Genomic DNA, 14,162 nt, shown 5'->3' on the forward strand with positions numbered 1-14,162 from the left:
CAAAAATTGCTTGAATAATAAGAACAGTACAATGACTCATAGTTAAACATCATCAAATTTCAATGAATAAAAGGCATACATTGGTCTCAAAACTGTTACAAGTCAAATAGTACCACAATAATAGTCTTACGTTGCTGATACAATAAAGACACGTACAGCCCAAACAAGAAAAATCTTAGGCATTATCTCTAATAACCAAGTGCCTATTGTCAAACATTCTATTTGCAATACTATCCCTAAGTTGAGCCATCTGCCTTTGTTCTGTTCTAGTGTCTTGACAAAAATGGTTTGAGCGGGGATATAGCTGCCTCCATAGTTCCTCAGAGTATACAAACCGATCAGGTCCCCCATTTTGCAAAATCCAATTGTGAAGTATGCAGCATACTATGACAACCTTGACTTGTGTTGGAAAAGGGTAGTAGGGTTGTCGAAGGGTGAACTCCTCAAGCAGGGATCCAGAGGGATCCCCTTTGAGATTCGGCCGGGGGGATGATTTTGAATCCGTTTTGCGGGTGAAATAAATAGGCGTAAATGCGATGCAGGTGGAATGGAAGGATCGGATGCAGAAAGGAGTAAATGCTCAGGAGGTTTTTAGACAGGTTCGGGCCGCACTAAGCGTAACACCCTACTCCTGTGTGTATGCTATAAATGCTCTGAGAATGTCTCTCTAAGTACTTGCTGGGTTACAAGAATATTTGTCTAGTCTAGAGCTTTGTGCTCCTTGTTCTTTGACGATCTGAGTTTCTGTGCTTGTACTGAACCTCTGTCTTGCCTCACTTCAACCCACTTGTCTTCTCCGGGGAGCCCACCCCGCCTTTATAGTCGCCGGGACGGTAGCGTACCCAGAAAGGGATGGCGCGAGCTCCAAGGCGCCATAAATGGAAAGCAACCATCATGGGCTGCTGCGCGAGGTGACGGGGAGGACTGAAAACGCGCTCCCTCGTCCGGTCTTGTAGGTCATCATGCCGTTCTTCAACGGGTGTCGCGGGGAGGGCCCACCGGGCAGCCACCGAGCAGCCCGGCGCGCCCACCCGGTCAGAGCAGGCCTGACACAGCAGGGCGGCAGGCAGGGCGCCTTGGGCTTCGCGATGTTATCCCGAGGCGCACCGGATGTCCCGCGATGGGACCCATGCATTAAATATCTCCACGCCTCCCTGCCAGGCCATGGCAGGGACTAACAGCAAGCGTGGAGGAGCAGTTGGAGGTGACAGGCCACGCGCTCTCTTAAATTCAGCATCGGGCCTTTCACTGGTTGACACCTCACCGCTGGACCTCTGTGGGGGCCACTGGCGAAGGACTTCTTAGGCCCTCGGGGAACTGAGTGCTCGGGGGGCACTGTTCACAGCACCGAGCACTCTCTCTCGGATATACCCTTTCTTGGTCCTCGGGGAACCGAGTGCTCGGGGGCTACTGTTCGCGGCCCCGAGAACTCTCTCCCGGAACTGACTGTTTGGGTCCTCGGGGAACCGAGTGCTCGGGGGCCACTGTTCACAGCCCCGAGCACTCTCTCCCGGAACTGACTTCCCTTGGGTCCTCGGGGGTCTCGGGTGCTCGGGGGCCACTGTTCGTAGCTCCGAGCTCCCTCTTCCCGGTACTCGGCTTGTCTCGTTGTCGGGGAACTTGAGTGCTCGGGGGCCACTGTTCGTAGCCCCGAGCACTCTCTTCCCAGCACTTAGTCTTCTCGGGTCATCGGAGAACTCGGGTACTCGAGGACCACTGTTCATGGCCCCAAGCACCCTCTCCCAGGACTTAGTCTTCTTGTACCTCGCGAAGATGATCCCCGCAGGAGGGCGCCACGTGGCAACCTGCTGATCTGGCCTCAGGACTCGGGGACCCCTAGTTCCTGTGTCACCGACAGTAGCCCCCAGGCCCATTAGCACGCGATGGCTCAGAGACTGCGGATGGGACCCTCATCTTCATCGAGGCCGATCCCAGCACCGAAGCTACGTGGCCTGTTTTTAGGCGCTGGTCTTTCTGGCCCAGGCTTCTGGTACGGCCCAGTGGGGAACCGAGCGGACGCGTGTCCATCCAACTCCTGAGGCGCGTGATAACGAGGCGGGCGGCGCCCGTGGCAACCGCGTAGATCGAGGATAGTGCGTCTGGCAACCGCACGGATCGAGGGAGATTTGCCTAGCGCCCATGCCGAATAAGGAAATTCGTCTCGCCGAATGCGCCGCGGCAGGCGTCGTTTGTAATCCCCAGGCTATAAAAAGGAGAGGGGAGTGAACCGTTGCCCCTTTACGCCATTCTTGTGATCAATACTCTTGCTTCCTTCTTCTTCCTTGCGCTCGAGAGATCTCGCCCTCCATTCGGCCCGCAGCGCTCTCCTTCCCAACCTATTCCAGCACACTCCCCACACTCGACAAAATGCCGAAGGCAGGAAGCAGCCGCTGTGACAAGGGGCCCGACAGCGTGCTGCCGGAGTCAAGGATTGTCAACGAGGAGGGGGCGGAGAAGGTCCGTAAACTGATGGTGCCCGAAGGCCAGCGGGAGGCATCGGTGGTGAGGCCGGCAAGCTTCCCGCCCATCATGGACCGGCCGGAGCGCATCGTCGTCTTCGTTTCTTTCATCGCGGCCGGGCTGGTGCCGCCGTTCTCGACGTTCTTCCTCCAAGTCCTGGACACGTTCGGCATCCAGTTGGTCCATCTGAGTCCAGACTCAGTGGTCATTCTGGCCATCTTCGCGCACTTCTGCAAAATATTCGTGGGAGTGCCGCCGTCGGTGGCGTTGTTCCGCCACTTCTTCGTCCTGCGGCCGGCCGTGAAGAAGCGGGGATCATCCGACGTGCACGTCATCGGCTGCTGCAACTTCCGGCTGCGGGACGGGCTGACGGAGCTATACATCCTGTAGATACTGCAGAGCAAGTGGGAGGACTGGCGGCGCGACTGGGTCTACGTCGACGTCAGCCCCTACGACCGCCTTACGCTACCGGAGATGGCGGCGAAGCCCCACAGGCCGATCTGGGAGGCGGCCCCGGCGAAGGACGTGAGGATGCGGGCGGTACTGAACCGCATCGATGACCTGCGCTGGGCGAGGCTAACGTCGGTGATGGTGGTGGCGGACTATCTGCGCCGCCGCCTGGCGCCCCTGTGGGAACGGGTCCGGTTCGCCTGGATGTACACGGGCCCCAACGACATTACTAGGACCTAGATCGGCGAGGACGAGAACCTGGATGAGGGAGCGCTAAAGGCCCTGCTACGGGTGGTGACCGGTGTGGAAGACCTCACCCGGGCGGTCCTGCCCCGGGAGCAGTTGGCGCTCTGCGCGGACCCGGGCCGGGTGGCGCTGCAAGCGACGCTGCCCGAGTTCGACACCCAGGGTCTGGTCGACGGTCCGGAGCGTCGGAACCCCGGGACTATCCAGATTCCCGGGGTAGATGAGGAGACGGGTGGCGCGTAGAGGACCGGCGGCGGGGACGCCACGGGGGGTAGGCCGCAGGCTGGCGGCAGGGACACCGCGGGCAGCAGGCCGCAGGCCGGCCGTGGGGCTGTCGCAGGCAGCAGCCATCAGGCCGGCGGGAGAGGCACCACCGGTAGCGGAGCGGTTGCCCCGGGGGACAAAGGAAAACGCCCCCAGTCGTTCGTGCCCCAACCGTCGTCCTCGTCATCGTCGTCGCCTCCACAGCAGCGGCCGGCGGTGGGCGGTGCGAAGGAGGGAGGCCGGGGCGGCCAGTCGTCGGGCGCGGAGTCCGCGATGGAGGCCATGTCCAGGGCGCGGGAGCCCGAAGACCAAGGTCGGGCCGGCGGCGCCACAGCGAGCGCCCGGGACGACCTGCCGCCGGAGGCAGGCTCCACGGCGACCCCTCAACGGCCCGAGGGATAGAGCCCCCCGCCAAAGAGGAGGAAAGCGGACCCCGGGCCGAAGCCGCAGGGCCTGGAATTCAAGATTCCAGAGTCCCGATGGCAATACCGCGGACCGAAATCTACGTAAGCCTTTTCATCTCCGAGAGTGTTTGCCCGGATGTAAGTTAGGGTACTAACATTTTCTGTTTTTAGGCTGCCCAAGGACCCCGCTGGAGACCAGAGGCGACCAGACGTGCCGAGGCTGGCTCCCGCCCCCGAGCCGAGCGCGCTCACGCCTGAGCCAAGCGCGCCGGCCGAACCGGAGTTGCAGGCGCCGCCCTGCCCTGAGCCGAGGGCAGCGGCCGTGCCCGAGCAGCCGACGCCGGCAGAGCCCGCCCCGAGCACTTCGAGGGCGGGCCAAGTGGCCACAGCGAGGGCGGTGCCGATGTGGCAACCATCGGAGACCCTAGCGCCTCTGCTAAGAGGGCTCGTAGGGGACCCAGCGCCCGACCGTCGTCCAACCAGGCCGCAGAACCCCTCCCGGACGTGCTTGGAAGCGCCTGGGAGGTGATAGAGCGACTGGAGGCGGCCGTGGCGGCGGAGCGAGCAGAGCTCGAGAGGGACCGTGCCGCCCTCGTCGAGGAGAGGGGGCGCCTAGAAGAGGTTGGCCGGCTCCTGGAGGCCCGCATTGCCTCAGCCCGCGCAACCCACGAGAGGGCAATGCGCGCGTGGCTGAGGAACGGGAGGCCCTGGAGGAGGTGCGCGACGAGGCTGTCGCCGCGCAGGAGGAGGCCAGCTGCTTGGAGCAGGCGTCGCGGCGACGGGCCGCGGAGCTCCTTGCTCGGGAGCGGTTGGTCCGTGCTCGGGAGGAGGCCATCGGCCAGCGCGAGAAGTCTACGGAGACCGCCCGGGCAGACTTAGCCCGCCGGAACGACGAGCTCGAGCGGGGTCGCACCGAAGTCCACCGTCGGGAGGAAGAGGTCACGATCCACGAGACTGGCGTCGAAATCACAGCGACGGCTCAGGACGCCCGGGAGGAGCAGATTACTCGGCCTGAAGCGGAGGCTGCCTCGGCGTCAGTGGCCCTTACTGCTCAGGAGGAGCAGATCGCCAAATGGGAGGCCGAGCTGGTCGCCCGGGAGCGGGCCCTTGCTGCCCTTGCTGAGTAGGTGAAGCGGGGACAAGCCGAAGCCCCGGCGACCAGCGCGATCGAGGGTATTAGCCTTGAGGAGCGGCTGCAGATCGCGAAGGACGAGCTCGAGACCGTCATCGCCGAGCGGGCCAACGTGAAGCTGATGATGCGAGACATCCTTCGTCAAGCACGGAGGTCCGTGAGAGTGGCCGGGCTCGGGCGAGTCAACATGGGCGAGAAGGGGATGGACCAAGAGACCATCGGCCACCTCGCCCTTGGCTTCGAGGAGATCAGCCGGCGCCTGAAGGCTCTTCCCCGGGCTGTGCGGGAGTTGGCATCCTGGGAGGGGCGTGCTCTGACCCAAGCGGTGGCCGAGCACGTCCTTGCCTGCTACCGAAGCCGAGACCCCACCTTCTCGCTGGAGCCGGTCCGGCAGGGGGTGGTCGAGGCCGAGGAAGGGGCCGCCCGGGAGGCTATCCAGGGCGTCGCCGCCGAGGTGGCGGCATGCTTCACGCGGGATCCGCCGATGGAACCGAGCAGCGACAGCAACAGCGAAGCCTCCTCGCCGCCTTCATAGCTCACTGACTTAGATTAGGCTTTTGTTTTTTTGACTGTGTAAATATGGGAGTGATCCCCTCCGAATGGTTCTTTTTTAATAAAATAGAATCCTTTCTTCGGGATCGCAACTCCAATGTTTGTCTTGATGTTGGTTTTTATGTTGTCTTTTGTTTTTCACTTGATGCCCCGAGAAGTACTTAGCCGGACCAAGCCCGACCTTCCTTCCCGAGAGTGTAGTCGCCCCGACCACTCATCGCACGAGTAGTCGGACCAATCCAAGCGTTCAGCCCCCGAGCCCTCGCGAGTCCGCAACTGCTAAGTCAAGAGACAAAGGTACGAACTTCCTTGCTCGGGAGATAGGTCGATCCAGTACGGAGCACGCCACGACCAGTGAACATTTTTTCACTTTGTGACCTCTCAAACAAGCAGATCGGAGACACGTGCGGGCGGAAATACGACCAAGAGTCCCCACAGTTTGGTGGTGTCTAGGCTAGGACGGACCAGACCGAGCACCGACAGCTCGCCCCCAGGGTCTAGGTGGTCCCGACCATTTTTTGCTCAAGTGGTAGGATTACCCGAGAACCCCAGAGGCTCGGTAGTGCCCAGGGTACTGCCAATCTGGCCGAACACCACGATCACCATGAAGGACTTCGGTCAAATATCGTTGTTCGTACGGTACACCTGACTACTGTTTGTTTCTGTCGTTCCGGAAAAAGCGAGCATGTGGGCAGGGTTTTGTGCGTGAGGAGACCATCTCGCCGAACAGATTAGAATGCGAGGGTCCCGAGGATAACTCGGGGACAATAGTTTACGGAGTAAGTAAGAATGTAAGTTTGTATGACTTTAGCCACTCACCGGACAGCTGTCAGCCTTCGGCCGACCGATCCAGGAGGGGTGCGCGCTCCGAGCTCGGGGTATCCGGGAACTTGGTTCCCTCGTACGGAATGCCCGAGCACTGGAAAGTATGAGAGGGAGCCAGGGGCTAGGCGGTCCTGACCACTCATGCCCGAGTGGTAGGACTGCCCGAGGACCCCATAGGCTCGAGCAGCGCCCTGGGCACTGAGGCCCTTGCAGTCGGGCTACTTTATTCTTGATTGTTGATCTGTAAGCTTTAGAAAATAGGAAAAGATTCTTTGTTTGGTGCGCTCTGTTAGTGCGGTACTCATTATAGACTGCTCTCATTTTTTCCCGATACCTCTCGAATACCCGGACCGGTGAAGTATACAGACAGAGACATAACCAAGAGGTCATATAGTTCGGTGGCGCCCTAGAAGGACTGACCAGACCGAGCACCGACAGCCCACCCCTGGGGTCTAGGCGGTCCCGACCACTCTTTGCTCAAGCGGTAGGATTATCGGAGAATCCCAGAGGCTCGGTGATGCTCGGGGTACTGCCATGGCACCGGACACCACAGCCTACCACAACAGACTTAGGTCAGCGGCAACTGCCTGCGCGCATACCGTCGGGATTCTTTTATCAACGGGAAAAATGAGAGAGCGTGTTTTTCTCGCGCAATCGAGCATCTCACCAGACAGATTAAACATATGGATTCCAGAGAAAAGATTTGAAATAAAATTTGAAATAAGAACTGGAAAATGAGAATATGTATTGATAATTTTGTACAAGATTGGGTGACTTATATGGTTGGTGGTAGTCCCCGGCCAACTTAGGCGGGGGGACCCCCGGTCTGGTTGGGCCGAGCACAAACATGTCCACCTAGGGATAGAACTAGCGCAGATGCTCAATGTTCCACGTTGTCTTCTCGTACCTCGCGGAGATGACCCCCGCAGGAGGGCGCCACGTGGCAACCTGCTGATCTGGCCTCGGGACTCGGGGACCCCTGGTTCCTGTGTCACCGACAAGGGTCTACTCATGAGGACCTTGAATCGGTTCTTCAAAGTACCAAATGCTCTCTCACAAGTTGAAAAGTTCTTGTGGGGTATGGGGCTCCGTGTTCCAGAAGGTTTGCCTACACCTTTTGATGCATTTTCATGATACAACAAATCATGATTGATGTTTTTAAAACTTATGCTAGGTAAGTATTATCTTGCGGATGCTGGATATGCAGCAATGCCGGGGTTTTTGCCACCATACAGTCAAGTTCGTTACCATTTACGTGAATGGATTGGTAGTGCTGATCCTTCCTAACCAGCACTCACATAAGTAAACATTAAATCAAAGTCCACATCTACTAGCATATTTTGGGTTGTGAAGGGCTTTCTACCATGGAAACGATCTGCCATTCTTGTTGGAACATTGCAGGGTATATCGGTTCCATCAATAGCACCAATAAAATCCTAGATTGTACAAATCAACAAGGCTTATAAATTTATTTATTACTAAATCAGTTATGCATGTTCTCTTTAGAAAGGGTGAAGCATACCTCAAAATATGGGTAGAATCTTGGGTTGTTTCTAATTTTGGAGGGTACATCTGTTGATTTATGTCTCAACATCTCAGGTCCAAGTTGGCCAATAGCATACAAAACTTCATTGAAATATCTACTAACAGTTTCAGCGAACCTTGTGAAATGAAACTTTATGTCCCTGTTCTTTTTCTTATGGCCTACCGTTTGAAGAAACATGGCAACTTGTTCCTCAACCGTGCAATGCCATGTATCCCGAAATGCATCCATAGAATGAAACTTGGTGCATAGTTTGAAGAATACATGTTTGCTCATTCTAAGAAGATTAACACAATCTGAATCCTGACCATAGTACAATCTCTCAAGGTATTTCATTCGGTGTCTATTCCTCTCCAAAATAGAGTACCTTACTGGACTACTTTTATTATGCAGATAAGTGATTACTGCCCAATATGCCACCATACATGCAACCATAAAAGCCAATTTTCTGTTCAATTCCAATGTGTTGTCCATCTAGATGAACAATAAACAGTCAAGAGGAAAGAAAAGTCTCAAATTGAAGTTACTTGCAAACAACTACAACAATTTCCCCAATCACTGATCTAGGAACAAAGCTCGTGATAACAACTATTTTCAATTGTTTGTCTAGTATGAATTGAAACTAACTTACCGGTGCATGAATTGAAACAAAAAAAACAAGTGCAGTCAACATACTACACGCGCAAGAGTTGAAAGGATGCAACCGAGTACTCCAACAGCGTGATGTGTAAGTGCAGAGCCTAGCTGGACCTCTTTTACACATTCTGATCGGTGAAAATCAATTGCATTCTATGAAGGAAATCAAACTACCAAACAGCTTATGAACTCTACTAAGGAAATCAAACTACCAAAATTAATAAGTGCAATCAATTACGATTAGCATCCAACAAGATTTCAATTGCTACCTCAAATAAGCAATTATAATTTTTGAACACAGGAACTCCCAAATTATATAAGCATCACTCCACCATGAAGAAAAGGAGGGACCAATCATAAAGCCGTAGCAAACAGAAATAGCCAATCGCGAGGGAAAATAGAAATTGATCCAAAGGAACGAATCAGTTGTAGAAAAAGAAATGAATCTTTGTATCAATTCCATAGATAATTGCAAGGAAAAATAGGAATTGAAATTACCTTCAATGGAGCAGCAAGCACAGAGATCAGGAGCTTAGAAGGGGAAGTGAAGAGGACCATATCTGTATTCGGAGAGATAATTTAGAGAGGAAGAAAGGGAGAACAGATGGGAGAGAGCATGTTGAGGGGAAAGTTACCAGCATTGAGTGATGAACAGAGTAGCCTTCTCCTCGAGTGGATTGGGTTGGATTGGATGCACGGTCACTGCTGGTGGTAAACAGGACTTGAGGGTGGTGAGCTGGGCGCTCGCGCCATTTTTTCCCCATCGCTCGCTCGCTTTTCGCTCGCCCGCGTGCTTGCCTTGCCAACGCGGGAGAGCCGAATTGCTCACCGGGCCTAGCAACCTTTTCCTTGCCCACGGAGGAAAGTTTGTCTGGCAAAGCAAGTTTTGCAGACTGCTACCAAATAGCTATCCTTGCCCATCAAGGCTAGCTAGGCAATAGCCTGGCCTGGCAAAGAATCCAAACGGACCCCAAGTGCAAGCCCTTTTCCACATTGAACCCCAAGAGTTGTGTTGTGTTTGGGTGGTTAACATGGGCTATTATTCCAAACTCAGATAAGAAATCACTAATCATGCCCTCTTTGTTACCGCCTTTTGTTAACCTCTTCACTGCCACAAAGAGTCCATCAGCAAGCTGTCCTTTGTATGCCTCATCATGCCCTCCCTTCGCGATCAAATTTTCTGAACTGAATCTGTCAGTTGCAGCACAAAGCTAATCGTAGTCAAAGCTTCTCCATGGTGGTCTCCACTTACTGATCTCAAGAAGGATCTCTAGAGCAATGGCACTATAGTCCATTTGGTTCTTAGACCATCTCCAACCATATTCCCTTCATTTCGTTCTTTTCTCGGTTCACTTCTCCGTTCCCATTCCTTTTATTTTCTCTCATCTCCAATAGCTTCCCTTCGAGGGGAATCGCGAAAGGAAAGGAGAGAGAATCCCGTTCTGAAGGAAATGATCTTGAGAATCCCTTCGTAACGGGAATCGTGAAGGGAAACTGTTGGAACGTTGAAGAGAACGAAAATCCCTTCACGACAGGATCTTTGTCCCCGAAGAGAAACCGTTGGAAGTAATCTTACTGCTCCAGATCGTCTCCAGATAGCCTTTAAGCCCTCTGCTCTTGGATCTTCGAGGGGATGTAACTGCTCTATACATGGACTTCTTTCTCCTAGATATTAGCCATCTGATCAGATTCCTCCACTCCACATTGTGGTCTGACTCTACTGGCAGCTCAACTGAGGAGCTATCATCGGAGTCCATGCTACTAGATACTGAGATATCTAGCATAGCATGGAGAGAGTTCTGATTGGCGTAGTCACTGTTGTCATCGTTACCGTTCTTGAACGCGGTGTTCATCCTAGGCCCCGACGCGATGATGAGGTTGTAGTCCGGCTTGACCCACTCCCGGAGGTAAGGGTCAGAGAGGAAGCAAATTATATTATATAGGACATTCTTACGAAATATCTCCGTAAGAAGCAAAGTATATAGGACATTCTTACGAAATATCTCCGTAAGATCCTCATTCAGCTAAACATCTTTTGATCTAACAGTTGGGCTGAGAAATAGAGTGAATACACATGTCATCATAAAGAATAAGGTCTTTCATAAAACTCAGTTCTATAGAATTTGCTTTCGGTTATAGAGGTCCTTGTACGCCATGTTCTGCACCTGCCGATCCTAGTTGTTGATGTTGGTGTACATGATGGCCGGCGTGCTGTCCAGGAACACGGTCGCGGAGCCCGACCAGCTGTCGTTGACGTCGAACGGCATTGTCGAGTAGATCACCGGTGGAAGAAAGACCCAGTCGACGAGGTTCCCCCGCACCGCATCATCATGAGACGAGTTTCCCCCGGTGCCAAGCGGCACGCGCACTACAACTGGCTGAGCAGGCCGTCGTGGTGGAGGCCACCGATCAGGCCGCGCGTGCGCGAGTGGGCTGCGGAAGACCACGCCATAGCCGTCCATCTTGCCGGATTGCTTGGAGTGGTGCTCGTAGGGCCCCACGGACACGACCCACCGCTCCTCCGCGTGCAGCTGCACCGCGGCTCGTGCCCGCAGTGCCGGTGGACATGCCACTCCCATGGCCTTCTGCAACCGCTTCACCGCCGTCGTGGTGCCGATGGGGAACACTGCGGGGAGATCCCACGCCTTGACGACGTGGACGCGCGCTTTGCGGCGCTGGACGCCAACGGCGACATCGTCATGTTCCGCGCCGAGTTCCTCTCGCTCCCTGCCGAGGTCGTCGCACACCACGATGCTGACTTCAAGCAGTTCGACCCCGACCACAGCGGCGCTGTCGACCGCGTGGAGTTCCACGACGAGATGCGCTGCATCCTGCTCGCTGTCGCCGACCGAGACAGAGAAGTCGGAGTCGGAGCGTTTCGTCAAACGGTTGGCGGGCGCCTCGACTTTGATGTCGTCGTGCTTCACAACGCCCAACCATGACGGTAGGGACTGTGATACGCTCAAGGCAGTGGTTGGCGAGATGGCCGCGCGGTCGCCCTTCGCGTAGTCGATGTCCGCCACACCGTGGTTCGGTGTGGAGGCAGCGGTTGGCGTCGGCGCCAGCGACGTGGCACGCACGACCGCAGACGCCATCGAAGCTTGGAGCGGCACTGTTGAGGAGGTGAACGGCCTGGTAGATATAGAGGAGAATGGGGACGCCTTCGCCATAGGGGTTGATAGGAGCAGTCTGGGCTGCTTCAGCGGAGTGCGCAGAGGTGGATGATGTGGGCGACCTCGGTGTTGTCGACGACAACGGCGCGAGACGGGATGTGACCGAGAAGGAAGTGGACGAAGACGAAAATTGACGCGTTATGCTATCTCTCGTCGCCATCATACCGTCCATCATCGTCTTCATCGTCACCATCATAACGAAAATTTTGTTATGGATCCATCCTTGAAGATGTCGCCACAACAGCCGATGGCCAAGAGAAAAGTGGAGGATGCTGCAATGGGGAGCTTGGCATTTTGCTCACTTCATCCTGAGAGATTTTTTTCCCAAAACCTTGTTGTCGTTTGTATTTCGCTTGTCTAGGCTTTACTTTTTATTTTTACAGATTTACTATGTTTCAATTGATTAAAATCATAGTTTTGTTTCACTCGACGTGTTATTCATCCGATCGTGTGTCTATCGTTTTATTTATACTCAGTCAGAGGTTTTTTTATGTTATACATTACGAAATTATATATATTCCTACTGAGAAAAATATTATTCACTTATAAATCAATTTTTTTGTCATACATTACGAAATTATATATATTCCTACTGAGAAAAATATTATTCACTTATAAATCAATTTTTTTGTCAGTCGCTAGATCTTTATTTAACTGTTGTTGTTATCGAGTAAAATATATACTTGTTTCCATGGAAAATTAGCAACTCACTTATTTTAATATAAATAGGTAACCCTCTGCCCGGCTACGCCCATGGAAAAAAACAACAAACGATTTGAACTGCGCCAGTGATCTGTGGCTGTGGCCTGTGGGCTCATGCGAAATCTCCATCGCCCTCGCCCATGCATGGGCCCTGCCGCGCCATCGACACGTTTGACGATTGCTACTGGCATTACTCGTACTGTTGATCGCTCCGCCGGCCGTCGCCGCCGTCGTGGCTGCTCTGCAGCTCATCCACCAGCTGCCGCAGCGCCAGCCGCGACGTCCCGCCCTCGCCAACAGCTGCCCGCGCCGCCTGCCGGACGTGCTCGGCCCTGGCGCGCATCCTCCGCCCCGCCTCGCCGCCGTCCATGAGCTCCCGGACCTTCTCCGCCACCTGCGCCCTGCCGACTAGCGCCTCCGCCGCGGCCGTTGAGCCGCTGGTCTTCGTCCCCACGCGGAAGCCGGCGCCGATGATGTCAGCCACGTGCTTCGCGTTCGCGGCCTGCTCGGCCATCACGGGCCACTCCAGCATCGGCCGGCCGGCGGCGAGGCTCTCCAGCACTGAGTTCCAGCCGCAGTGGCTCACAAACCCTCCCACAGCCGGGTGCGCCAGCACGCGGCGCTGCGGGACCCACCCCCTGACAATCTTACCGTCGGACCCCGGGTCCACCGGTGGCGCCCACGCGTTGGACCGCACGCCCCAGAGGAAGGCGTGGCCGGAGTCCACCAGCCCTCGCGCGAGCTCGTCGAGCTGCGCGGCGCTGACGTGGACCTCCGTGCCGAAGGATACGTACACCACCGACCCGGGACGCCCCGCCCGCTCGTCGAGCCACGGGAGGCAGCCTTCCGGGTCGTCGTCGCCCTCGGACGACTCGGCGGCGGCGAGGAACAGCGGGCCGACGAGCCAGGCGCGCGCCCCGGGGAGATAGAACGACTCGAGGATCGCGGCGTAGTCCGCGTCTAGCGCTGCGAAGCTGTTCACCAGGACGCCCCAGCTGCGGTAGTCCCAGTCGCGGACCTCGTCGGCCAAGAACCGGGTCACCGGGTCGTCGACGTCGGCCGCCTGCGCCACAGCTTGCGGGACCTCGTCCGCTGTGATCGTGACGCTCTCCGGGAATCCCGGCACGCGGAAGGGGACGCCGTCGTGGACGCTCGCGGCCGGAGGCGTTTTGATCGCGAGGGAGAAGCAGAGGGCCAGGGAGAAGGCCGACATGCCGTGGAACGTGATTCGGCGGACGCCGGCCTCGCTCGCCACGCGCTGCGTGAACCCGAGGAAGAAGTCGGAGACGAGTGCGAGCGGCGGAGAGGGGAGGGAGGCCAGGTACCCCGCGAAGGGCTCCCGGAGCAGCGCCGTGGCGCGCAGGAACGCCGGTAATAGCGACCGCGAGGGGAGCGCGTCGGTGGACTCGACGCCAGCCGGCAGCTCCGGGTGCGCGGGGAACGGGAGCGCGACGATGCGGACGGGCGCCGGGAGGCGGCGGCGCACGAAGGCGACGTTTCCCGGGGTGGTGAGGACCGTAACGCGGAGTTCGTCCCCATGGTGCACGGCGAGCGCCGCGGCGAAGTGGAGGAGCGGGAGCGTGTGGCCCTTGGCCATGAGCGGGAAGACCACCACGTGGTCGCGCCCCGCGCCAGGAAGCACCTCGCGCGCGTCGGCTGCGGCGACGGCCATGGCGATCGAGGAGGCGAGAGCTGGTGCGGTGACGAGACTTGCTATGACCGTGCGCGCTCGTGGATCACGTGGCTTGTACGGTGTTCTGTGTGCGGGTTATAGC

General features: G+C 56.2%; 1 protein-coding gene across 1 annotated transcript; it reads right to left on the bottom strand.

Annotated features, from left to right (window-relative positions):
* Positions 1–12,333: 12,333 nt before the first annotated feature.
* On the bottom strand, positions 12,334–14,162 carry LOC133926390 (UDP-glycosyltransferase 73B4-like). The gene has a single exon (XM_062372319.1). It carries the CDS (start codon positions 14,057–14,059, stop codon positions 12,578–12,580), a length of 1,482 nt encoding a protein of 493 aa, XP_062228303.1. The 5' UTR covers positions 14,060–14,162; the 3' UTR covers positions 12,334–12,577.

This window comes from Phragmites australis, chromosome 8 (assembly GCF_958298935.1).
Source record: "Phragmites australis chromosome 8, lpPhrAust1.1, whole genome shotgun sequence".
NCBI lineage: Eukaryota > Viridiplantae > Streptophyta > Magnoliopsida > Poales > Poaceae > Phragmites > Phragmites australis.

Excerpts from the sequence above, each read along its gene's own strand:
- LOC133926390 (XM_062372319.1), bottom strand. The coding sequence starts at position 14,059 with ATGGCCGTCGCCGCAGCCGACGCGCGCGAGGTGCTTCCTGGCGCGGGG.